General features: G+C 45.5%; 1 protein-coding gene across 1 annotated transcript in view; it reads left to right on the forward strand.

Annotated features, from left to right (window-relative positions):
- Nucleotides 1-335: 335 nt before the first annotated feature.
- CORO2B (coronin 2B) overlaps nt 336-25,260 on the forward strand; it is a 35,708-nt gene continuing 10,783 nt past the window's right edge. The window contains exons 1-4 of the mRNA XM_032948758.2: nt 336-477; nt 14,132-14,332; nt 16,357-16,473; nt 20,479-20,628. Coding sequence (XP_032804649.2) covers nt 463-477; nt 14,132-14,332; nt 16,357-16,473; nt 20,479-20,628 — 483 coding nt within the window. The 5' untranslated portion in view covers nt 336-462. The remainder of the gene's footprint in view (nt 478-14,131; nt 14,333-16,356; nt 16,474-20,478; nt 20,629-25,260) is intronic.

Below are 25,260 nucleotides of genomic sequence, written 5' to 3' on the forward strand. Positions count from 1 at the left end.
TCATAATCGTATTACCGCTCAACACTCAGAGATGAGTGCAGCAGTGGATTAAAAGTTGCTGAGTCTGACCAGGCCCTTGCGGTTGAACATGCATTGTGTCGGACAACCTACAATGGGTCGGGAGCAGCTAGCTAGCTCGCTGTCTTTCTTAATTTTCCCTGTTCAATAACTCTGGCTCCACCGCAGTCTCACAGCAGGGAGGACATTTATAGACGCACTTCCTTTTTTTTTTACAATGTGACTAACCCCATCACTCCCCACCCACCCATCCCACCATCCCACCAACACCGATTCCATCCCCTCCCACACTGAACCCCCGATTGCCCCCCACCCACCCCTAACTCCCCACCCTTCCCCACCACCAAACAGCCAGCCGGTGCAGTCAGCGAATCGTGCGGGTGGCGTGCGTGCATCGGGAGAGCGCTGCGAATCCGAGCTGCTCCTCCTCCTCAAGCTTTCTCCATGACGCTCTCAAAGGTAGGACGTTGTTTGCCATCGGGCAAAGCGCAACAATATTCCGCATCATTCATTCAATTATTCCCTTTCTCTTTTTGTGTGTTTTTTTGTTTTAAACCCATCCTTCACGCCGCTAAACCCCCCCCCCCCCCCCCCACACACACACACATATGCCGGCGTGCAGCAAGAGGCGCGGAGGCGATTTTAGCATGCAGCAGCGGTTATGATTTAGAAGGCGTGGACAATGCTGTCTGTGCACGTCCGCTCTCATTTCTATGGGAGCTGCGGGTGAGCCGGCGTCTGAACTGGGCCGTGCGGTGAGCTGCTGCGTCAATCGCCATTGCTGAGATTAAGCTCCGTCCTCCTGGCCAAGGAGGGACATTATACTGCATGTGAAGCAAGCGGCGAGAGGCAAAGCACCACCACCCCCCCTCCTCACTCGGCGCAACGAGGGCTTTCAAACTGGCACTTTGAATGCACAGACCGCGGCTTGCATTTTCTGGGTTTTCATTGAGGCAGGGCAACGACGCGCAATTCAAATTGCGTTCTTTCTCGGGTTTTTTTTGGGGGGGGGGTTGCGGGGGGAGGGGGGGATGCGGCGATTTCTCGGCGACTTCACGTGCACGCGCGTATTGCGTCAACAACAACAACAACGGCAAAATTTGGTGGGGCGTGTAGGTTTTTCACAATAAGCCCCGTTTGCTATCGAGAGCGTGGCTCTTGTGGATGGCGAGTGGCGGCTACCGTGGAAGGAGTAAACCAAAGTTGCCCCAAAGTCCTTGCCACGCTTCCTACGTGTTGTCCAGGATTAAGGACACAATCCCCCCCCCCCCCACCTTCAACCGATTGACAATATCCATGAGAAGAAAAAAAAAACACCTGTTGGATCACTTTGCCAACGTTATCTTTCTCAAGGCAACGGCTCCGAAACCTCCTTCATCCCAACATTACAGTTGTTTTTTTGTGCGTGGTCGAATTTTTGTCTACAAATGTTGATGAAATGTAATGTCCGCGGCCAGTGGAAGGCCCATGTGTGGTTGCAACTTGTAGGAGGCTTTGTGTTGCCCACACAGACATGGGGCCTGCAAGAGATGTCCTCTCGAGCAAAGAGAACGCTCTGAGAGAGTTTAGCAAGTAGACTTCTGACCTAACTGGACAGCATCTTTCCTTTACAAGTGTGAGGTTACCACACCAGGAGCCACTTCGTTGCCCGATCATTTGTGGCCAGGTCTCCTCTAAAAAACGAGCTATATCGCTCGTTGGGCCTTAGCTGCAGACATATATTTTAGTTTAGTAAAATAATTCGTCACGCATCTGCCAAGAACTTTGTGAGATATGTATTTTTTTCAATAAACCTTTTGTTAAGTCACTCCTGGATGAAGATCTCCCAAATGCATGACGTTGAAGATTGTTGGACCATACTTCACCGCTCTGGTCAGTATATATTGGTGAAGTGTGAGAGACAAAGACTCGTTCACATATCACTCATCACTGATGTCACTCACAGCCAAGAATAAAATTGGGATAGCCTGGTGCACAGTGCAGTGGACAAAACACTTAGCTACCACTCATATGCTATTAACTCCATTTAGTGTTTTCCAAAACCACACTAAATGGTGATGAGTATACTGTAATCAAGAATCCTAAGTTATAAGCTTGATGGTGAGACATTTAACATCACCAACTGATCTTATTTCTAGAACCCCAGAAAGGCATTGGGATTTTTTTCAGATTACCAAATATTTGGCATTTGTATTTATATAGCACTTTACAGTAAAACATGATAATGTACAGCCCTTTGTCAAGCCACTGCTGAATTAAGGCCATGCCGTGTCTGTCACGGGATTTGTTTTTACCAAACTTCACGATGCTGCTCAGGGCAAGTTGGTGAAGGGAGGGGTTGCCCCAAAACCTCTTCGGACGTCACTCGCCAATGATCTTAACCATGGCCGGGCATCAAACTTTGCTTACCGGGTTCAAAATACAGTACGATAACTACCATGCCACCACTTATCATGTCTTTATTGTGACAATGTGTTTAAACGTCTCTTCAATCCAACGGCTGCGTTTCCTCTTTGCAAATGCTTTCGCTGCAGCACTTCAGTGCTGAGAAGAGACCACATTTGTGCCAGGCCCACCATCACCTATTAGCCTACGCTGCCTCCCGGCCTCTGCCCTTATTAACCCTTCTATTGTAACTCATTACTTTGCTCCTACCTCCGTGATATCTCTCTCGGCTGCTTCGAGTTGACCTTGCCGCCATGCTCTGGGTCGTCTTCTGACCCCCCACAATGCTTCCGCCTCTCACTTTTGACACCGGGCGAGTGTCTCGGTGTGCGCCGTTGCTCTCAATGGCTGTTCGCAAGTTCGCCACGTCCTATCGAGGGGCGCATGGGTGGGATCGTTTGCCTGTGCGCAGATAAACAGGTCCCTGCAGGGTGGGCTGGTAGGAACATTGGAATTTTGCGCAATTTTATTTTTACACCCCAACAGCACGAGATTTCACTTCGTTAAAGTATTGAAAGGGGACGGATGGACGGACGGACACATTAATCTATTGCAGGCTGGTACACTCAGTTTACAACTTCGTTCCTACCAGTATAATTATTTAGCCTCATCACACGGCGCTCATGACAGGTGCCCAAATCAGCATCTCTTTACCTTTTGGTGTTGTCTATGCGGACACATTTTTTTGCAACAACCCTCCTGCATTTAACGTCAGTTGTATTTTATTATAAACGAGCGTATACAGTTAAGGGCACTTTTATACAATGGTGAGCCAATACATTTATGCAAAAAAAATGATTCCAGATTATTTACAGAAGCCCTCTCTATGATGGGACACTTCCCCTGCAGCCGCTTCCTGCCACTATGGTGTGTACGTTTTGTGCACGTGCACGAGTGTTCGTGTGTTTGTGTTTATTTACGTCTCCTTTATACATTTGAGTTTTAGAGCAGCGGCGCAGTGGTTAACGCCCCGAACTAGGAACCCAGTGAGCGAAGTTAAATTCCCTGCCTTGGCTTACATCAGTACCTGAGTAACATCAGAACTGATCCTGGAATCTCCCCTCGGTGGACTCGGCTTTAAATTACTTCCTCGTGCAACGTGTACACTGTCAAATCTAGATTGAAAACTCTTTTCTTTAAAACTGCTTTTTGTGTTCAGATTGTTGTGCTTCCTCCGTAGCCTCAAAATTAGCACTGTTGGCTACGTACGGTGCGAAAAAAGTTCAACATACAGTACACATCAGAACTGGGGAGATAAAGGCAGCCCGGTCATTGTGCTGATTTGTAGCAGAATCAGAATGTTCATTTCTATTGGAGGAATCCGATGAGCTATAAAGCTTTTTTTACAGATGTCCAGGTAGGGGCGGGTAAGAACGTTACAACAACAAACAGTACAAGAACACAATAGTAGTGCAAAGTACCAGAAAGATAAACAAATCACACAAACAAATACAACAACTAGACCATCCCCATCCTACCAGGCAAAGCCCACTGAGGTAGTAATACATTTTTCAGAAGCGACCTGGCCACAAATGATAGGTCAATAAAGTGGCCCATCATTTGGACGTTTATCTCACCAAAATAATAGAAATAATCTCAATGCATGTCCTAAGGGTCTCGGTGAGCTACGTGGGGGTTGAGGGGGGTCTATATTTTGTGTACAGTACACGTGTACCGTGAGGTATGCATGAGTGGGGGAGTGATGTCAAGGGTTCAAATGCTGCACTCTGATCCCATCCACTGGGCCTCAATTCCTGCAAAATCATCAGTATTAAATTGCGATCAGGTAAGGACTTTTAAATTCAGTCCTTTGATGTGCCCGCCTATATAGACACTCACTATCATCCAGCCTCCGTTGCTTGTCTCCCTTATTTTGTTGAACAACAATGGTCCAGGAATGTTATGCTGCGCCCATGAGAGAGAATCCTAGGCCCAGCTTTGGTGCCGTTTTTTGTGCATTACAGCGCGGAATTGCACATAGTAGTTTGCCGACGTCTATGCTACTACTGTGGTGCTGGTTATACTGTAATTCTCACGGATATTACTCTGCCCTTCTGTTACTGTGTTCGACTGTTTTGCCTCGTTTTGTGCTTTATACTCTGGACTTTATGAATAATTATCATCATCGACATGAAGGTCTCCCCATGTCGTTGCCATCCCTTGTGGTCCCGTGATGCCAAATTCATCTCACTCCTGCACATAAGCTAATCTTTGCATTGGTCCATCAGCATTCTCACCCATCGGTGATCAACCCTTCTAGCGACGTGTCCTGCCAAAACAGATTATTAGTCATTTTCAGCCCTTGGTCAATCCACTGCGAGATGAAGAATGTGGAACAAGATCTGTTCAGGTGGCCAGGTTCACAGCGCAGAAAACTATCCATTGTGCCACCTCTCCACCCTGCCCTTTATTGTATTAATTATACTACTTTGTTATTAATAGCAAAATGTTATCGGTTGAATGCACATGCATTTTAATAAAACCAACGAATACGTATTCAAATTACTAAAACAGTTCCTTAAATTAGGTACCATCAATGGCATTATAATGAAATTGAAAGCGAATTTTTTTAAATATATAATTCGTTATTAAAAAAAGGTAAAAACTCATCACTGCTTTTAAATTAACACGGTGCACCTGTCTTAAAATTATGTTAACTGCTACAAATCAGCATCTGAAGACCATCTACAAAAAGACAGGGAAGGCAAAAAGCATTACATTAAATGTGAACAGAAAATCGTTCTTACACAGAATCCTCCACAATCACAACTTCAGAATCTCACAGTATGGGTCTGAAAGAGGCCCACTGTGCCTGAACCTCTCAATGAATCTCATGTCTCTCTCACGTCTCTATTCCCATTGCTTGGAACGCAATCGTCCCTGCCTATGCTGAGTGGATTCCGAAGGGCGAACACGGTCCGCTGTGCCTGCCACACTGCTGTTTCTTGCCACGGTTGCCCAAACTATTCGACCCCCGGAAACACTGCTTCATCCACACACCCGCTGGCATAACCGCTCTCGTTTGAGCTCTCTGTAATTACTCTGCCACCTGGCGCTCTTGTCTGTACCGCCGCACAGAGTCCCACGTCACATTATCAGCTCAAGAAAATTGAAGCTTTGATTCTTCACAGCGCGGCGACATATATATTTAAATCCTGACGCCGCAATTGCTTAGCCTGCAGTGTTCCGCGTTCGCGCGAGACCCACTCAGCATCAGTATTCTGAGCGCGCCTCGTACAGGCGGTGGCACGGGGCGCCGAGCACAGTGAATTGTTGCGGCGCAAAACGAGAGCAACGCGTGACCCTCGACGCCCACGCACAACTTTGTTGTCGTGGACGTGTAAGAGCTCCACTTGTGAGGTCATTTCAGGTACAATTTTCCGACATCAACGGTGATGATTTTTTTTTAATCATAATTGGCTCACGCACAATCCCCTCGCCCCCCACCACCACCAATCCTGCCCGTGGAATGTGGGACACAGCGGGCTGCTGGCTGTGTGGGTGTCTGCCTGCCTACAGAAATCCTTTGCTGGTGAAAGTGTTCTTGCCACTCAGCCTCTTTTCACGGTCAGTCATTCAATCCCACAGCCACCTAGTAAATTCTGAAGGAAATAAAATAAATGTTATTCTAACTTGCGTGTGTACACATTTTTTTCACCAATAGGTTCTGATTCATGAGCAAACACTCAACTTACCATTGTTTTTAAAGAGGTAGAACACTGGAGGAGCTTTGAGCTTGGTGCAATATGAACCTGGTGACCTGAGTTAAATTCCCGGCCACAGAAAACCTCGACAGCAAGTGACATCTGAACCGAATCTGAACTCTTCCCTCACCGAGCTGCAACTGATCTGCAGTATGGTCAAACAGTCTCCTTGACTGACAGATTGTGTAGAGGCCTTCATCCAGCAGCAGATTGACACTGGACTGAAAATTGTATTGTTATTATTCACTATAGAAAAAAACTTGAAGTAACTCCCTATATCAAAAATGCGTCCCTGGTCTCTGAATCAAATACTGCACTGCAGATTGTAAATACTAATGGGTTTTCGCCTGTTAATTAAATGACACTGATAGATTGATCGATTGATTGCTTTGATTGGTTGGATTGATTGAAGTTTAAAGAGCCTCCCCACGCTGCAGGACAAAGAACATTCTTCACAGCTGTCCCCCAACATCGCTTCATATTAATTTAAGTCACGTGGACAATGAAATGAAAACACACACACGGTTAGTGCCATTCACAGACGCCTTTAGACCGTGGGTCAAGAGGGCAACGGATTTTAGGTCGCCTTTGTACCCTGTGTACCACAACAAACACGCAATTATTGGTCAGTTGTCACCAGAAAACTCAGAGGGGCCCAAACAATTACAAAAGGCATGTGTGTTTGTTGAACTTCTTTGGCACCGTACGTAGCCGACCGCGCTAATCGGAGGCGGCGGCTTCATTCGATACTTTCTCAGTGCCCAAACCCTGTATGGCATTTAAGCCAAATATATTTCGTGGTACCGTGAAGGCAACACGTACAACTCAGAAACATAGTCGCGTCTGTTAAGAAAATTAAGTGTGCCCCGGCGGGATTTAGCGCCGTAGGAAGGGATGATGTCCGGTGGACGAGAATATCAACGGAATGGCAGCCGTAGGAAGGGAGCTGGAATGCCCGAGAAGACGGCGACTGAATCCTGAGCGGCGAGATCAGTCGGCGTGCAGGGAGTGAGACGGACTGTGGCATCACAGGACCTCAGGGGGATGGCGGCGGTGTGGGAAGACCTTCATCCAGCAGTGGATAGAGAATCACTGATGGTGTATGGGCACAGCACAATTTCTGACATTTAATTTACTGTACAGTCCTTGCATGTTTCTGAAGTTATCGATAAGTCTGTGATAGTACTCTTTTTCACGTGTTTATTTTCATAAACCGGTGAGAATAATGTTGTATAGAATAGATGTAGTAATTGTTCCTCTCTGTTTACATTGCTTTACATTACACTCTTAAGCAAAATGCCACTTAAGGTGTTTTATTTGTGTAAATGGCTAAAGGCCTTGCCTCGTTATAACCCCGTGCCACATTAATCATAATTGCATATGAGGCTTAGCTTTAAACATTCTCTCCGTATTATCCCTCTCAATGTGTCAGCATTCCTTAGCAGATTTTTTTAACAATGGCACGATTTGAGGATGGCATGAATTAATGGGTATGTAGATGGTAGCTTGATTAATACGTGCGATTGTATTTCATGGATTATAAAGTTAAATGGATAAAAAGTGAATTGATTTAACGTTCCGCGCTGCCAAATTAATGCTGGGATAGACACAGAGATGGATGGAATCTGAATAGATTGGCATAAACAGTTAGATAAGACATTGGGGAATAAAAAAATGTATTACGCCTTCACAGCTTTAAAAGATTAAAGGAGGAATTTATGGCGCATTTAGTGCTATAAATTCAGCCAATGGACAAAGCAACAGCCATGTCAGCAGCAGTCACTAGTAATTCAGCCCTACAGACAGCTGCTAACTGCCTTTGCTGAATACATAAGCACTCGCTCGTTTCAAAAGGGTGCCCTCCACTCGAGTTCAGATGCGGCGATTCAAAGCTCTCCCCGCCAAAACCTCAGCTCGGGTGGGCTGGACGGCCGTGCTTGTGCGGTGATCTCGGAGCCCCGAAGATACAGAAAGCGTCTCTCGTTTCTTTGTTGTTGTTGTATTTTCTTGATGCTTTCGGTAAAGTCACGTAGAATGGAAATAAAATAATAAAAATAAAACATAATAAAAAAATATATAAAATTCTCACGACGTTTCAGCCACAACACAAGTAGCCTTAGGAATAGGTTTTACCCTTTTAACTGGCACAAAAACTGACACCTTTATTCAAGGCATCATGTTTGCAATGACCACAACACAAGCAGTCAAAATGCAAACAAAAAGACAACTCTGATAATAATATGCACTGTCCTTGAATTTGATTGGTCCACACCCAAGACAGCTTTTCTTAGAGCCTAGTCTCCATTGGTGTTGGACCAGAAGATGCCATAGTACTTCAGGCTGCCTGCGTGACAGCACCGTGAACGTTCAGTGGATCGAGGGGGTTACTGGTGGGAGTCGCGTAGAGGTCGATGGTGAACAGAGCCTAGTCTCCATTGGTGTTGGACCAGAAGACGCCAAAAGGTATGCCTTTTGGCGTCTTCTGGTCCAACACCAATGGAGACTAGGCTCTAAGAAAAGCTGTCTTGGGTGTGGACCAATCAAATTCAAGGACAGTGCATATTATTATCAGAGTTGTCTTTTTTGTTTGCATTTTGACTGCTTGTGTTGTGGTCATTGCAAACATGATGCCTTGAATAAAGGTGTCAGTTTTTGTGCCAGTTAAAAGGGTAAAACCTATTCCAATATCTTGTTTCTGGCAAAGGAGGTCTCATAATGACAAGTAGCCTTCTTCAGGTGAAGGAACAGAACTGTCGGGACGACAGCGCTTCAATGACTGCTGCTAAGATTAAAATAGCTATTTCAATGCTGAATTCTCCTGTTTGATATGTAAGCTCCTTTGTCAAGGCGCTTTACCTCTCCCACCTAGCTTAAAATACGCTGCGAATCTTAGCAGCAGTCATTGAAGCGCTGTCGTCCCGACAGTTCTGTTCCTTCACCTGAAGAAGGCTACTAGTGTTGTGGCCAAAACGTCGTGAGAATTTTATATTTTTTATTATCTTTTCTTTTCATTATTTTATTTCCATTCTACGTGACTTTACCGAAAGGACCAAGAAAATGAATCCCTGCAGTCATGAAAGCTTTAAATCGAAAGTTGTTGTTGTATTTCATTAAATGGAGGGTAAACGCCGTGCCCCTATAAATGTGCGCATAAGTCACCTTGTTGAGCTATTGTTTGCGGTCTCTTCTGCAGAATAATCTAATAGCTCAGTGGGTTTTACCTGCGAAGATAAAATTGTTGTTAATGATTTGTTTACCGTTCTTATACTTTGCACTCCGATCATGCTTTTTTGTATTTTTATTATAAAGTTCTCACCCACCTCAACTGTGCAAAATATCTTTATAGCTCGTCCATATTCCTCCAGTATATATAAATATTCTGATTTCACTCTCGGATGTTACCAGTGGAGAAAAGCAATGAGGAGGAATGCTTTAGCTCTTGATTCACACGCTCGTAAAAAGGCCACCCTTTTTGCCGAATGTTGAATAACGGAGGGGGCAAGTGTTCATCAATCAGAAATGGGTAGATGTATGGATATTGAACTTCTTTCCCACCGTACGTAGTCAACCGTGCTCATCGGAGGTGCGGGGGGAGAGACAACAAACTAAACACAAAAAGTAGTTCTAAAGAAATTAAGCGTGCAAGTGGTTCAATTGTATCTGGGCCCATAGGCTGGATGGACCCAGGCGCTGGTCCTATGAAGAAGGTGGGGGGGGATTGGACAGCGGATGCCCCGTTTAATTTCTTGCACCAGGGTCCATGTCCACTATGGTACATTACTGGTAGATAGTTTTACTATTGACAGCATGTTCTGAAACAATAAATTGTAGCACCCAACAATCACCTTCCTCCTTCTTCACACGCACTGCTCAGCTTTGGAACGCCCTGCCATCTTCTCGTTTCTCAAGTGCATTTTGCCTCGCTAAATTTCGAGAGACGCGAGCGCTGTTATGACTCCGTGCCCGTCACGCGCAGCGTCAACGACAGCCACTTCTGCGCCGTCAACCCCAAGTTCATCGGCGTGGTCACGGAGTCAGTCGGTGGCGGCGCTTTTATTGTCCTGTCGCTCGCGCAGGTGACCCCCTCCCGTAAATCCATTGCCTCGACGCACTCGTCAATAACACCGCGGTGGACGGAAAAAAATAACGTGAAGTCAGTGATGTTTTTGGCCATATGCCTTCTTCATAGTGGAGAGATTTGACTTCTGCCTCTACTGCACACAAAGAACAACCATTACCCACAACGTCACCAATTGATATATATTTTTTTTATTTTCGGGTTGCGTTATTGATAAATATATTTAGATTTTGTAACATATGCTCCACTATCAACGCAGTATCACACGAAACATTGTTTTTCTCAATCCATGGCCCCACAGCGTCTGATGAATCACCACTACCTCCGTGATGTGTTACCCTTGCGATGTCACAAAGGAGCTTGGCTCCTCAAACGGTTCGCAAAAAAAGTATATGTGGCAGAAAATAACGACCACGTTCGTCAATGGTCTTCAGAAGAACCATTGCTCTTTCATATTTTTTTTATTATCTCCCCATTTTCTCAATTCCCAAGTTCCTATAACCTTGCTAAATTCAATAAATGTGTCTCTTTGTGTCTGTTGTAATAATGATTGATATCATTCGCACTCTCTGTTTCTGACCTCTTGAATGTATTTTTTGGCCTATACCCTGCAACTGTGATTTTTGTTTGTACTCACAACAATTGGGAATCTGGATGAATCTCGAGTGGCTGCTTGCATTGTAATCCTTAAACTCGCAATTACTGGATAATTCCGCTGGCAAGCGCATTAAGAGTCAATTGACCTCACTGGGCATCTCCACTTTGGCACGGATTCCAGCAAAAAAAAAACATTGCAATATCTAGTACTGGGAACTCACGTAACCGCTCCAAACAGCTAAAATCCATGATTATTTAGGAAACTTGTTTTTTTTCTGTGAAAGATGATGTGGCCAAACCCCATTTGTCATGATTGTTTTGGCATGAGGGTGACAATCGGAGACCCTTCTTAAAATCAAAGTTACAGACCAACAACCCCCTCGGTGGGATAAATAAACAATTTCTGCAGATAACCAAGTTCTCCACTAGAGGGTGGGAAAGGTCCTCCCAATAAGGAAACCACATAGCATTTGTTTTTGTTATAAGCGATGTCAGGCGTAGAAGGTGATGTATTCATAAGAAAGCAGGTACAACGTGGCCCATAAGAAAGTGAGGCTGTTGTATAATTGTGCGTTAAGTCTGGTTGTATTGAATTAAAAAAAAACGTAATCTGCTCAACAATAGCCCTACAGACTCTACTGGAGGTCAAAACAATGTAAACAGGAAACGGGAACAAAAGTGGAAATTCTGGTTGTTTAAAAAGAGATGCACATAAAGAATAGCGGGGGAGGGAGGTAGGGAAAGGGGAGGGGGTTGATTGGGTGGGTGAGCTTGTATGCGCATGACCTACTTAACCATTTGTAATGCGTCCGAAACGTTATTTTGTTCCAACGTAAGAAAACTGGAGTGGACCAAAGAGAATGTTCTTGCAGAACACACAGTAACTCCTCAAGCCAGAAGAGCATGCACGGCTGCGGATGCAATTGTGGCTCTGATAAATGAATGAGTCGATGCGTCGCCTCTCGTAAAGTAAAAAAAATCTCATCACGAACCGGTCGCCTTTGTGTAGACAATGCTGTCCGTTCCCATTGCTTGCACGCGAGTTCCATGTTCGATATTCCCCTTCCAGCCCACCCGGTGGAAATTCATTAAGGAAATTGCCTCGGTTGGCGATTGGGCGACAGAGGATTCCTCTTCACGCGGCCATTCGATTGAGTCGCCCATTAATGTGCCTCTCCCACAGACCCAATCTCACATTTGGAAGAGAAAAAAACGTTCAAACATATATCATTATTAACATGAATAAATGTTCCCACACACGTGTGGTTTCACAGCTTGCCAAAGAAGATAACCCATCTCACCGGCCTTCAACGAGTTAGGTCACGCTCTGTACAATTAATATAAAATAAAAAAAATTATCAGCCATTGCTCCATATGCCGGTGAAATAGTTTGTTGTGAATCGACCAATGCATGGATTTATGGATTAAAATCAGCTTTTATGTTCATAATACATGCATCGTTAATTTTTTAACGTATGAATTGATGACTTACTATATGTGGAAATGTTATGCTAATAATATGTTAATGTCACGTCGGCGAATGGAGCAAGCAAAGCTGAACAAACGAGACACATTAGACACAAAACAGTACAGGGTGGTCCAGATGTCTTGTCACCCCCCCCCCCCCCCCCCCCCATTTAATTCTCAAAAACTTTATATGTATTTTAAGTAAGGTTTATTTAAAACATAAATGAATATGCAAAGAGGAGATAAATGTTCGGGGTCAATTAATTGGGGGGGTGACAAGACGTCTGGACCACCCCTTGTCCAACAAGAAGGTACAAATGAAAAAAAAACGTGATTTATTGAACCGAACCTCAACAACAAATCGTGACAACTCGTCGAGTCTCTGGGGGAAGGATGCCGCGGGTGGCGGCGGAAGGTTTAAGTCATTAAATGTCTGGTTGCCATGGAGTGTGCAGTTAGCCTGATTTAAGTACCGCTCCCGTGGCTCCTAAATTAAACGCATGGCAGACAACGCTGCCTCCAGTGCCAGGACTCCAGCCAGCCTCCGTCATCTCTGCTCATCACGCTTCCTTGGCCATGATGTGAAAATGACTGCCGATGCACTGCGCCCCCACGCAGGCGACATGGCCTCGCCGCCATATAAGCCACCACCAACGGCTGAGCCATTCTCCCCCTGTGAATTTTTTTTATTTAGATGTATTAGGTATTGTCAATGTATATTCTCCGTTGCCTTGGGAGTGCAGAGTTGCGCGCCGCGTTCGTTGCGTCTGTCCACGTGAAGGGCACAGGCAGCTTGCGTGCGCCGTGCGATGAACTTTCGTCGCTCGTGCCAACACTCGCGTTAGTGCGATGAGCGTAAAATTATGCACGGCTCAGCCCTTCCGAGAGACATTTTAAATGGCCATGTTTCATACAGCATGTTAACGGCCAAACTGAATATCTCTCTTTCTTGCAAGCCTCAGTTTTGAGTTTCACAGGAAGTACTGTTCACATCTTAACACGAGTCCACGTGAAGTGGCTTCCCAGCCGGAGCAGTTGGTGCGCTCGCTGCTTGAGCCCGTTCAAATGTTGTCACCAGTCTCTATTGTTTGCAACAGCAACCTGACAATTTTACATCGTCACATTTTCCGTAGGCAGCCACTGGAAAGTGTGGAGCTTGAGCTCAGCATTTGGCTTTAGAGATTTGTGGGTTCCCCTGAGCCAAGGTTTCTATGCTTGGGAGGTCAGCGAGTGGCTCACAGGTGCTTCACAATCCTGGTCCTGCGTGCAGACTTGGGAGTAGGGCTGCGGGAATTGAAGCGTGCACTCGTCGTGACCAGCCACCCCGACCTTCCTTCAAAATCCACAACGAACACAGGGCAAAGTACGAAGCGCTCTCTCTGCCTTGCCCGTGCATCATGCGGTGTCAAAAGTCCTGCCTCCCGCAATGGGGTTCGTTTGGAAATGTTCATGAGTGTCTGCGGTAACCAAAAACAGGCCAGCGAGGTCAGATAAATTACTGAAGTGGATAATCGAACAACATCGATCTCGGGAGATATTCGGAATCGCGAAGAGAATTAAAGCATCTGAGATCCTTATAATGATGACAGCAGTGAGAAAAACAGTGGTCGAAAGTTCGTTGATGTTTTTTTTTACAGTGATAGACATGATGATGATGGAGTCAATGATGAACACCCTGATGATGAGATCACATAATAAACATTATTTTGGGCAAAGTTTTTCATTTATACACTCACGATCCTGCACACATCCTCGCAAGCTTCCTAACCTCCCTCCCGCTCACACCACCCCCAATTCCGCGACCCTTGATTTTGATCCGCAGATGTCGTGGCGTCCTCAGTACCGCTGCTCGAAGTTCCGTAACGTGTACGGCAAGGCGGGCGGGCGCGAGCGCTGTTATGACTCCGTGCCCGTCACGCGCAGCGTCAACGACAGCCACTTCTGCGCCGTCAACCCCAAGTTCATCGGCGTGGTCACGGAGTCAGCCGGTGGCGGCGCTTTTATTGTCCTGCCGCTCGCGCAGGTGAGCCCCTCCCGTAAATCCATTGCCTCGACGCACTCGTCAATAACACCGCGGTGGACGGAAAAAAATAACGTGAAATAAGTGATGTTTTTGGCCATATGCCTTCTTCATAGTGGAGCGATTTGACTTCTGTCTCTACTGCACACAAAGAACAACCATTACCCACAACGTCACCAATTGATATTTTTTTTTCTTTTCGGGTTGCGTTCTTGATAAATATATTTAGATTTTGTAATATATGATCCACTATCAACGCAGTATCACACGAAACATTGTTTTTCTCAATCCATGGCCCCACAGCGTCTGATGAATCACCACTACCTCCGTGATGTGTTACCCTTGCGATGTCACAAAGGAGCTTGGCTCCTCAAACGGTTCGCAAAAAAAGTATATGTGGCAGAAAATAACGACCACGTTCGTCAATGGTCTTCAGAAGAACCATTGCTCTTTCATATTTTATAAAATGTTATACTTTCGTAGTATAAGGCATTGTTGTTCATATCTGTGCTTATGCACAACTGCCAACGCAGTCACTTGTGTGTGTTTTTTTAATCAATATACTATTTAAGTTTGAGACTTGAGGCACGGAGTGTAAAGCGCATCATGCCATAAACCGGGCCATCTGAGTTCAATTCCTGACTAGGGTTAACATCAGTTGCGAGTGATTTCTTAACCCGTTCACGCGTCACTCACCGTTGGTGTTAGCCGTGGCTGGGAAACGAACTCAGGTCTCTAGGTTCATAGCGCAGTGCGGTTTGTTAACCACTGCGCCACTGCTCCACCCAGCCGAAATAATAACGTAATACGAAATTAAAAGGCTTACCTTTGATTGTGGCTGTCCTGTACAAACCATTGGCTCTTGTCCTGTACATATACCGTGCATATCTTGGCTGGTTGATTAGGAAGCCTATTATACCGTAAGTTTGAAAGTTGGGTCGTGGTGAATACAAATTAAAGGGATATTCGGGCGATCTGCCGTTCCGCTATAGCAACGTCACAGCCGTGCATCTGCCTGTATTTTCGTGTTGAACCGTTTGGATTGCATCTTTCAATTGAGGAGGCGCCTCTGCCTTGCATTGGTAGGAGCACTTAAGCCAGGGCTCAGCATCACCGGTCACATTTGCAGTATGTCTCACCTGTTTTATCATGCGGGCAAAGCTATTAGTCTCTCTGTCTATCTGTCTGTCTTTATCTCTGCTTGCTTAAATATATCACCATTTATCACTCTATATGTATCTGTTTACTTGGCTGTTTCCCTGTCTATCTGCCTGTCTGATTTCCAGGCTGTCTGACTGTTTGTTTGGCGGAGAACCGTCAACACATCGTCGAAAGAAATGTTACAATTCAATTATGCCTGCTGCCATCCTACAGCTCAGTGTCACCTGCTATCCTTTTATTTTCCCTAGAAGACAGCCTTTTTTTCACTGGAAGTCTTTCTCGTATTATCATTGAAGCCATCATTTTGTTGAATGCACCAGGGATGTGGAATCGACGGCCCCGTGGGTCGTGTTTGGCTTGCGGTTTCATTGCATCCTATCGTGCGTAGACACATGAGCCCTACCACTTCGACACCGCCCATAACATTACATGTATCATTCACTCCAAGCGCCTTAGCGTCCTGGCAACATCTGCATTCCTGATTTTAGCACATTCAGTCACTGCCGTCATTTACAAGGGCCTCTTTATGTATGTTGAACTTCTCTCGCACCGTACGAAGCCAACCGTGCTGGTCGGAGGTGCGGCCGTGTATCAACATGTGTCCTTTCAAAGACAACAACGTTACCTTTGTTCTGCCAAAGACACTTTTTTTAAAAGTCCAGACAACGCTCTCCACCCCCTTGCATGAACACAACTGATAACCCCGTGCATCTGCTGCCACACTGTGGAGTGCCTCGAACACTGCACGCCAGATGCACTTCACCTTTCTGCCGTGAAGCGTCTCGCTTTGTCCCCCCCGGGGTGGTCTGAGAATTGCGATAATTATCGTCGCGTCGTTCCCTCCTCGCCCTCCCCGCGTCGCGCAGACCGGCCGCGTGGATCCACTGTGCCCGCGCGTGTGCGGTCACCGTGGGAACGTCCTGGACATTAAGTGGAACCCGTTTGACGACAACATCATCGCCTCGTGCTCCGAGGACGCCTCCGTAAGTCGCTTTCGTGCCATCCCCAGGGAGACGGTAACCTCGACGGGGTGATCGGGATGACGTAATCAACGGTGGGCAATTACGCTTTCATGGAAATATCTAAGCGATTCTTAGCCGGTATGTTGTGCGTCTTTTAAGATTTGACGAAAGCTACATCGGTGACTTTCGCTAAGATGCGCGTGAAATAAATGTAATAAAGCTCGACTGCGCGTTGGGAGATTTACACGGCGACCAAATGTATGTGAATTGCACTTTCTGGGCTTGCCCTAGAAAGTAAATGTCTGGCAATGGAAAATATCTGGCAATGGAAACGTGTCCGGTTTGGATGAGAGGCCGACAGGTTTGACACGACATGAGATCAGAGGGAAATCTATTGGTGGCGAATTAGGAGTGCTCTCCTCTCATATGGTTGGTTTCTCTTGGCACCCTGGTTTTATTTTCATTTACAAAGAAAATTGGCCAAATAAACCAAGCAGGAACCTCCTAATACAAGAGCCATCAGACTCAGTGATGATTTCATAGGTAAAAACCCCTATATTATTAATAAATTTGCAAGTCATAATTCACTCCTGTAGTTATTTAATTAACTGGTTTGATTCAGTGTCACAATTCAATTAAATAATTCAAAACATGTGTCTCGATGTTGCCACCTTCTTAGTATCGTTTTTCATTCGTTGTCTCATTCATGCAGTTTAAATTGTTCCACTAACTTAAAATTAACGTGAGAATTTACCTACATTGAAAAAAATAGTTTCTGACAAACTCAATTCAATCGATGCCCACATGTACAATTCAACGAATTCATCACGAGCGTAAAGAGTGGATTTTAATCAATGAATCGATACATTGCTGCATGTCCAGTATTTTTAATGCATCCTTTGTACGCACTGTGCTCCAGATGCCCGTTGTAGAATTAAATCACAGTGATGGCTCCGTGTCGGTTTAGCGCCAATGTCCGCTGCAAAGCCCCGGGAGAGTGAAGCAAACTAAACGCAGTGCTAATAATAAGCGCACAAAAAGTCACAGCACAATATTCGTACGTTGATGGCATCGGCCAGATTTGCAAAAACGCTCGCCCGTTAAATTAAGCGGAGAGGTGTGGACATCACTGGGCTGGCGTAGCGCGCCCGGTTCAACCTCAGGGGGTGAGGATGAATTGTTATTTTTAATACACGGCGACTCGTTTCGGGGAAACAAAATTGGTTGCTTTCTTAATTACACGCTATTAAATGCCTCTAAAATGAGAAAAATGTGCACGTTCAAACTGTTAAGAGGAAGCAATTCATATTCTTGGTTCTTTCGGTAAAGTCACGTAGAAGGGAAACAACAAAATAATAAAAATGTAAAACGATAAAATTCTCACGACGTTTCGTGACTTTACCGAAAGAACCAAGAATATGAATCCCTGCAGCCACGAAAGCTTTAAATCAAAAGGACGCAATTCGTCGTGGGCAGGACACGCACGGCACGGCTAGAAGGGATAATGACCGACGGTCAAGGGTTTACGACGGAGTGGCAACACCAAGAGATGGAACGCGTCCGAGAGGACGTCCACCGAAGAGATTGAGCGGTGAAGCCAGCTCGTGTGCATGTGTGGGGTGGATTATTATGAGTGGTGGCATAGCTTATTAGCGCTCCGTGCTACGAACCCGGCGACCAGGTGGCGATTCCCGCTCACGGCCACCACCAGTGACGATTATTTGAACCGGTCCCGGGGCTCCCCTAGATCTACTCAACCTCAAATGAGTACCTGGTGCGGTGTGCAAACATTGCCAATAGGGAGACAAAGGCGGCCGCGCGTGGTGCTGGCCACCCAAACCTTGTGTGCCGTGCCGGCCTTCATATGTCCTTGTTAACAGCACTTGCCCCTACAGTCTGTGAAGGCCATACGGGGGGGGGGTCTTTTTTTTCTTTATTACATCGCTTAATCGTTGGAGCTGACGACCGCTTTGGCATACTTACATCCGGCACATGATTTACCATGGCTGACGACGAAACACGGAATACGCGTCGGGAATGATTCATTATATACGTGCAATTTAACGTCACTGAAACATGGCATACACCGGAGTGTCTGACAAAATGTCTCGGTAGAGGGACAGCTACCCCTTTTTTTGCCCCCCCCCGTTGGGGGAGTGTGTCTGCTGGTTTGTCAAGGGCAGACTGCACCGTGTCTTGACGTAGGGCAAGCCCAGCGAGGCGGCCGTGCGTGTGTGCGTCCGTGCGGTGCGCGGGCGAATGTTGACTACGAAACTCGACTCGCAATTTGGAACAGACACATTTGCTCATAGGTGCCCATACATCTCAAGGTTGCAAATCGGTGAATAAAATGCGATCAACGACTACATTAATAATAAAAAATAATAATAATGAAGCACGTTCCACTGAAATGTCGTGATGTTTTATTTATATTGTAAAAGCACACACTGTGTGTGTCTTAAACTGCCGAATAGGCATTCGCTGTTGTTTTGTTCTCCCTTTTAAATATTGATTTCCAGTCTCCATACCCTATACGTTTAATAATCTCCGCTACAACTTTTGCATTAAGTATTCCCGTAGTTAATGTTTTATTTGTACAACACTGTATTTTTTGCACCGTACCTGTTGGCACATTGTGTTAACGCGATGCGTTTTGTGTTAACGCGATGCGTTTTGTGTTAACGCGATGCGTTTTGTGTTAACGCGATGCGTTTTGCACCGACTCATTTCCGCGCATCATCGCATGTTCTCCCCGTGGTCGCGTGATTTTTTAATCTCTGGGCCCTCCGGTTTCTCCCTGCACATTAATAAACATGCATTGAGATTATTTTGGTGCTATAAATGTCCAAATGTTGTCCCACTTTGCTGAGCTACCATTTGTGGCCAGGTCGCTTCTGAAAACTAGGTTTTAATACCTCAGTGGGCTTTGCCTCGTAGGATAGGGATGGTTTAGTGTTGTATTTGTTTGTGTTTGGGTGATTTGTTTATCTTTCTTGTACTTTGCACTACTATCGTGTTGTTGTACTGTTGGTTGTTGTAATGTTTTTACCCGCCCCCTACTGGACATCTGTGAAGAAGAGCTTTATAGCTCATCGGATTTCTCCAGTATAAATATTATGATTCAAGTTCGTTTCCCAGAGAGTTTCCTTCCAGGTCTGCCCGAGAACTACACCGTACTGTCACTGACATCTCGCCTCGTTATAATTAGATCCGTCGACAACGTTTTTGATCCAGTGGATTATTCTTATTTAGAGCCAGCTGTCCAGGATTGGGCAACAGTCTCAGATTGCTGTTGTCAATACATTTATGTGATGCATCTGCTTTATTCACATTGTTTAATAGATTATTTTCTATTACTTATGTGATCGATAGCTCTTATTTGTAAATTTGATTGTTCTTTATTATGTTAATACTCCGGTTAAATTAACATCTGGACATGTGTGAAAAAGAGCATTACAGCTCATCGGATTCCTCCAGCAGATAAATAAATATTCCAGTATAGATAAATATTCTCAATTGCTGTATGAACAAAATTGATCGCGTTTTGAAAATAATCCAATGACAGGACCCTCCTGAAAAACAGTCTTGGTCTTGAGATTCACTGAGGCTTTCCTGGCTAAATAAAGGGAACCATTTCTACCTGTTAATTGATGTGATGCGATTACTGTTATAAAATGTCATTATTAAAAAAATTTGCGTGCCCATTTGTGGAGAGTAGATACAAAAGGTCTGTTGTAAAGTCTTCCAATAAAGCTATCGTTGATTATTTTTTTTTTAAATATGCATAATGTAGCTATCATGTTTCTAAAAAATTCGCTCATTAGATTAATTCCTGGAGTAAAATATCCTCGATTGTCATCGATTCATTTAAACCATTTGATTCCCATCCATGTATGCGTGAACTGGATTGGTAAATGAGGCTCGTCTGATTAATTTTCTTTGAAAAAAATCAAGCACTTTCATTGACCGATTAACTGATTTCTCGATTGCCGTCGTCGTTACGTCTCGTTGCGCGTCGATGGAAAGGTGCGCGTGTGGGAGATCCCGGAGGGCGGCCTCCGTGCCAACTTGACAACGGCGGCGCGGGAGCTGTACGGCCACAGCAGGCGCGTTGGCCTCATCGAATGGCACCCAACCGCGGTCAACATCCTCATTAGCGCTGGCTACGACTACAAGGTGCCCCTCCTCCCCTCCGCCCCTCCGCCAGCGTCGCCAGTCGCACGGTGGCCTGCCGCTGCCGAGGCCAAACGGACGCTGCACGGCCGTATAATGCATGAATTTTGTAATGTACGCTGAACTTCTTTCCCACCGTACGTAGCCAGCTGCGCTAATCCGATGTGCAGGGGAAGGACAACGGACTTAAACGTAAAAAAGCAGGTCCAAAGGAATGAGTTTTCAATCTAGATGATTTAAAAGTGCACAGCTTCAGTGGCTTCCTAAAATCGGAAGGAAGAGCGTTCCAGACGACCGCAGAAGCGCATCTGCAAGCGCAAGATGCAGTGACCGTCTGTGTTCGATGGCTTAGCCAAAAGCCGCTGCTGCCAGGATGACCGGAGTTCACGTGATGGTCTATGCTCCTTGACGAGATGAGCAATCCAGGGCACACACCTCAAGGGCGCGGGGCGCCCTTCCTGCAGAGACGTGAATACTCCAAAACCGGCTGGGCCGCGATGTGGCCGAGCGATAGCAGTACTGCGAGTGGATTCGTGAATACGTCTGCGCGAAGCTTGAGCGTTCTGCTCGGTGCTCTGGTATCTTTACAAATGGCAATACAACAGAGTTGTTTATTTTTACTGTATCTTTGTGGAGTGTTGGCTCCCCTCGTTGTCAGTGGGGTTTATCCGATTTCCACCCGTATGCCAAGCTAATTCCATCCAACGGAATCCCATTAATTGAATGACCAAAACTTTACAATGTAGAACACTCCTGAAAATGAGCCTTGTTACTCAGAGCCTTTCCTGGAAAAACAAAGCACATTTTCACTAGTTTTATCATTATATCAAGGCACCAATCTCACGCATCAAAGCCTCATGGATTAAGGCCATGAATCAATTAAACCAAATCAATCAGTCTCTTGAATGTAAGCGGATAAATACTGTAGAGACACCACTGTATATTTCAGAAAATATTGTGCGTCAAGAAGCACTAGGGATGACGGGTAAACATTCAAAAAGAGAGAATAGAGGTTGAAAGATACAGGCGAAGATGGCAATGAATATACAATAATATATTGTTTTATTCAGGAGAGCCTCATTGAACCTCAAGGTTCAGTTAAGGCTCTGATTCTGCTTGTGCTGTTATGCCACGAAGGCAAGTTCCTTCCTTGAGACACGTGTACAGCTGGGAGGAAGAACGGTGTGCTCAGAGAAAACCTACACATAATACAAGGGGAGAATGCTTAAAGTTCCATGCAGATACATCAACAACCTATTTGCTGTACTTCCTCTTACAGTCACCCTATTGCCCTGCAGGTGGGTACCTCTCCACCAACTGATTAAATTATATTACAGGCGTGCACCACAATAGCCAGCACATGAATCGATTTAGCTCATGCACATGTCATGAGCTACATCAAGTTTAGCCGATGAATCGATTGTCACTTAACTACAAAAAACCACTGCTAACCCAGCGGTGCTCGGCAGATTTTTATTAATCCCTGACAGGGAATAGCATTGAAACATCTGGAACGAAAACGGCACGAATGCTTTTCCTCCATCCTCGTGATATTGTCTACATTTCTGGGATCAAACCATTATCGCGACTCGTATTTTGACCGCATTTCATCAGTCCCATTAGATTCCAATTAAAACATAAAAGTGGACTTGTCTTTTTTCTACAGTGGTTACATAACCTCCAACAACGATCAGAGCCAGTAGAAATTCTGCAGAACCAGAGCTTAAATTTGGATTTAAAGCTTTCGTGACTGCAGTGATTCATATTCTTGGTTCTTTCGGTAAAGTCACGTTGAAGGGAAACAATATATTTTATTATTTTATTGTTCCCTTCAACGTGACTTTACCGAAAGAACCAAGAATAAGAACCAGAGCTTCTTTAGCCCAAAATATGCATAACTATCCTGGAATATTCAATGGTGGCTTGGCAGGACACATCGATGTTATAACGCTGGTGATGGGTGTGGTTTCTTTGGCTACCAGTCCATTGTCATTCGTGACTCAAAGAATACCCTGAATGTGCCCAATCTTGTTGGATTTCGGAAGCCAAGCAGATTTCTGCCCGGTTAGGACTTGGATGGGACACTGGATGGGAATACCAGGTGTTAATTGCTTGCGTTGCAAGGTGGCCAGGATATGCAAGTACAGTAGAGCAATTTCTTTTTTAATCTGTCCGTGTGGATCACTGAGTATTTTCCCCTCAAATTAATGGGTTTTCCATAGGTACTATCGTTTCCTCATATTGCCAAACACGCAATAATGGATTTAGCCAAACTTCTCAATGGACGACCCTGCTAATTAATTATTGAGACTCAATAAGGATGTCGTGGTTAGAGAAATAGCATTGTGTTACAATAATTAAAGTAATATCACTGCTGTCCCTATGGCCTTAGGGCTGGGGTTAAATTGGCTTCAGCCGGTCGATCGCTGCCACTGTCAGTGCGGTTTTTGCCTGCAGCAAAATGCAAGATAAGGCCCCCTCTGAGAACCTCTCGACCCCATCTGAGGGCCCCTCAGATCTAAGGCGTGGGGTAAACTGCCCCACCTCACGCACCCTCTCCACAGCCACATTTGCTTGGGCCTCTGTGATGTCACCAGGAGCCCCACGGAGCCCACACAGTCGTTCTTCTGTTTAGTGCCACTGATGAGTGCCAAAGCAGGGTCTGGCACTGAAACATGTCATCGGTTCTTTCCTTTTCCCACCCCAACCCATAATATTTTGCATTAATAAAGCTCTCGTATCATTATGAGTGGCGCTGCGGTTATCGCATTGCCATGTGAACCCGGCAATTTGAGGATTATTCTTGGCCACGGCTAACATCAGTGGTGGGTGACATTTGAATCAGTCCTGAATCCTATTGTTCACCAACCTGCACTGATTAATAATTATCAAGGTAAAGTATAAACAAACAAAAAAAACTGCGTAACCAGAAGTTGATTACAATGCAGTTTGGATTTATTTTGCGTAAAAATGTCACCACATCTCAAGACGCTGAACAGAAATGGTGGGCATGCTTATTTTAAAGGGCTATAAATAATTACTCTTTATCATCACGATTATATTATCGTTATAGCAGCAATAATGCATTGCGGAGTCATTCCTCTGCGCGTGTTCCTGTGCCATCAGGCCCTTCGTGCCGCTAAACGTTCCCACTGAGACCTTAGAGTGTGCCAAGGCTGAGGACAACTGTCACACCAATAATAATAAGAACAACTCATTCATCTCAGCAGCGCTGACCCCACTGCTCCTTAAGATGCCCCTCTGGGCTGCAACCTCAGCTACTCCCACAAACTTGCAGGAGCAGAACGAGACCGTGGGTTTCAACTCTTATACTTGGTTTTGGATTTTTTTCAGTTTTTTCCGAAATTCTTGGCAATGGGCCTTAATTCCCCTTGCACCCAGCCATCCTCGCCTCGACTCAACAACTGCGCGCATGCCCCCACGCGACCTCCTGCGCAGTGCGAAGAGAGTTGGTCTCTAACCACCAACGGTCGAAACGTTCACAGCAGTTGGGCGCGCAACCCTTTACGTTTCATATTTACTCAGATAACAAGTACATGCCTGCAGGGGTGTGCGAAGCAGCACTTGAGGCATGTGGAAGTGGTCGGTGCGCCCTGGAGGACCGTCGTGACTCCGGGCTTCGTCCGCTTAGGACTTGAAGCGTGGTGGGAGGAGCGCGGGGTGAGAGGGAGGAGAGAGTTGACATGGTGGGAAGGAGCCGTCCATAAATGATGTCAAGCACCTAGGGGGGGTTCAGACATTTGTGACGATGTGTGACGAGGAAGGGGGGGGGGGGCGTGAGAAATGTGACGTCACATCAAAATGCGCAACTTTAAATACATATAGACAGCACGTTCTACTTAATTAAATAGACTTTTCAATAAATGTTTCTCCTACAACATCAGAGTGCAGCGCCACATTAAATACGCTCTACAATGACAATAGTTTAAAGCGATTTGAAAGCATGTTTTATTTTTAAAATTGAAATATGGTTTTGGGGGGGGGGGGGAGAGCAGATCTTTGTGACGTCATATTTGAGGGGGGGTTCTGACTTTTTGTGACGCCGTGTGACGAGGGGGGGGGGGGTCAATAATCGTCCAAAATCGCGTGACGTCATTTATGGACGGCCCCGAAGTCGGAGATACAAGAGCGGCTTTCGAAGTTTGGGGTTTTAAGGGCACGGCGGAGAGAGTTTGTACGAAAGCTGAACAGCACCCCCTGCCTTCTTCCGCTTGTCCTGGCACTTAGAAACTCCACGCGTGCGGACGGTGCTGCGTGCTTGGGGTCATGTCTCAGCGTGGTTCAAGGTCACAGAATCGGGACACTAAAAAGTAAAGTGTTTAAGAAAATAAGCAAAAATCTCTTGGAGCGTAATAAAGGTGAGTAAATGTGTTTACTTTACAGTGCGGTAATACGACACATTACCCAACCCTTCTGTCTTCATCGTTTTTGGGTTGTGGAGGCCTTCACGAGTCCCAGCCAATCGCAGGGTAATTTCATCACCGCACACGTTGTGAAAGCGACCATACAGTCGTCGTCAGTTTCCTGATTAAGCATGAGTCGGAGGTTACGATGTACAAAACGAGACGTTTACTCTAACCCTATTTGTTTTATACCAAAGGTTCCGCAGCTATG

The sequence above is a fragment of the Petromyzon marinus genome, chromosome 1, assembly GCF_048934315.1.
Source record: "Petromyzon marinus isolate PM22_M1 ecotype Great Lakes invasive population chromosome 1, UKy_Petmar_22M1.pri1.0, whole genome shotgun sequence".
NCBI lineage: Eukaryota > Metazoa > Chordata > Hyperoartia > Petromyzontiformes > Petromyzontidae > Petromyzon > Petromyzon marinus.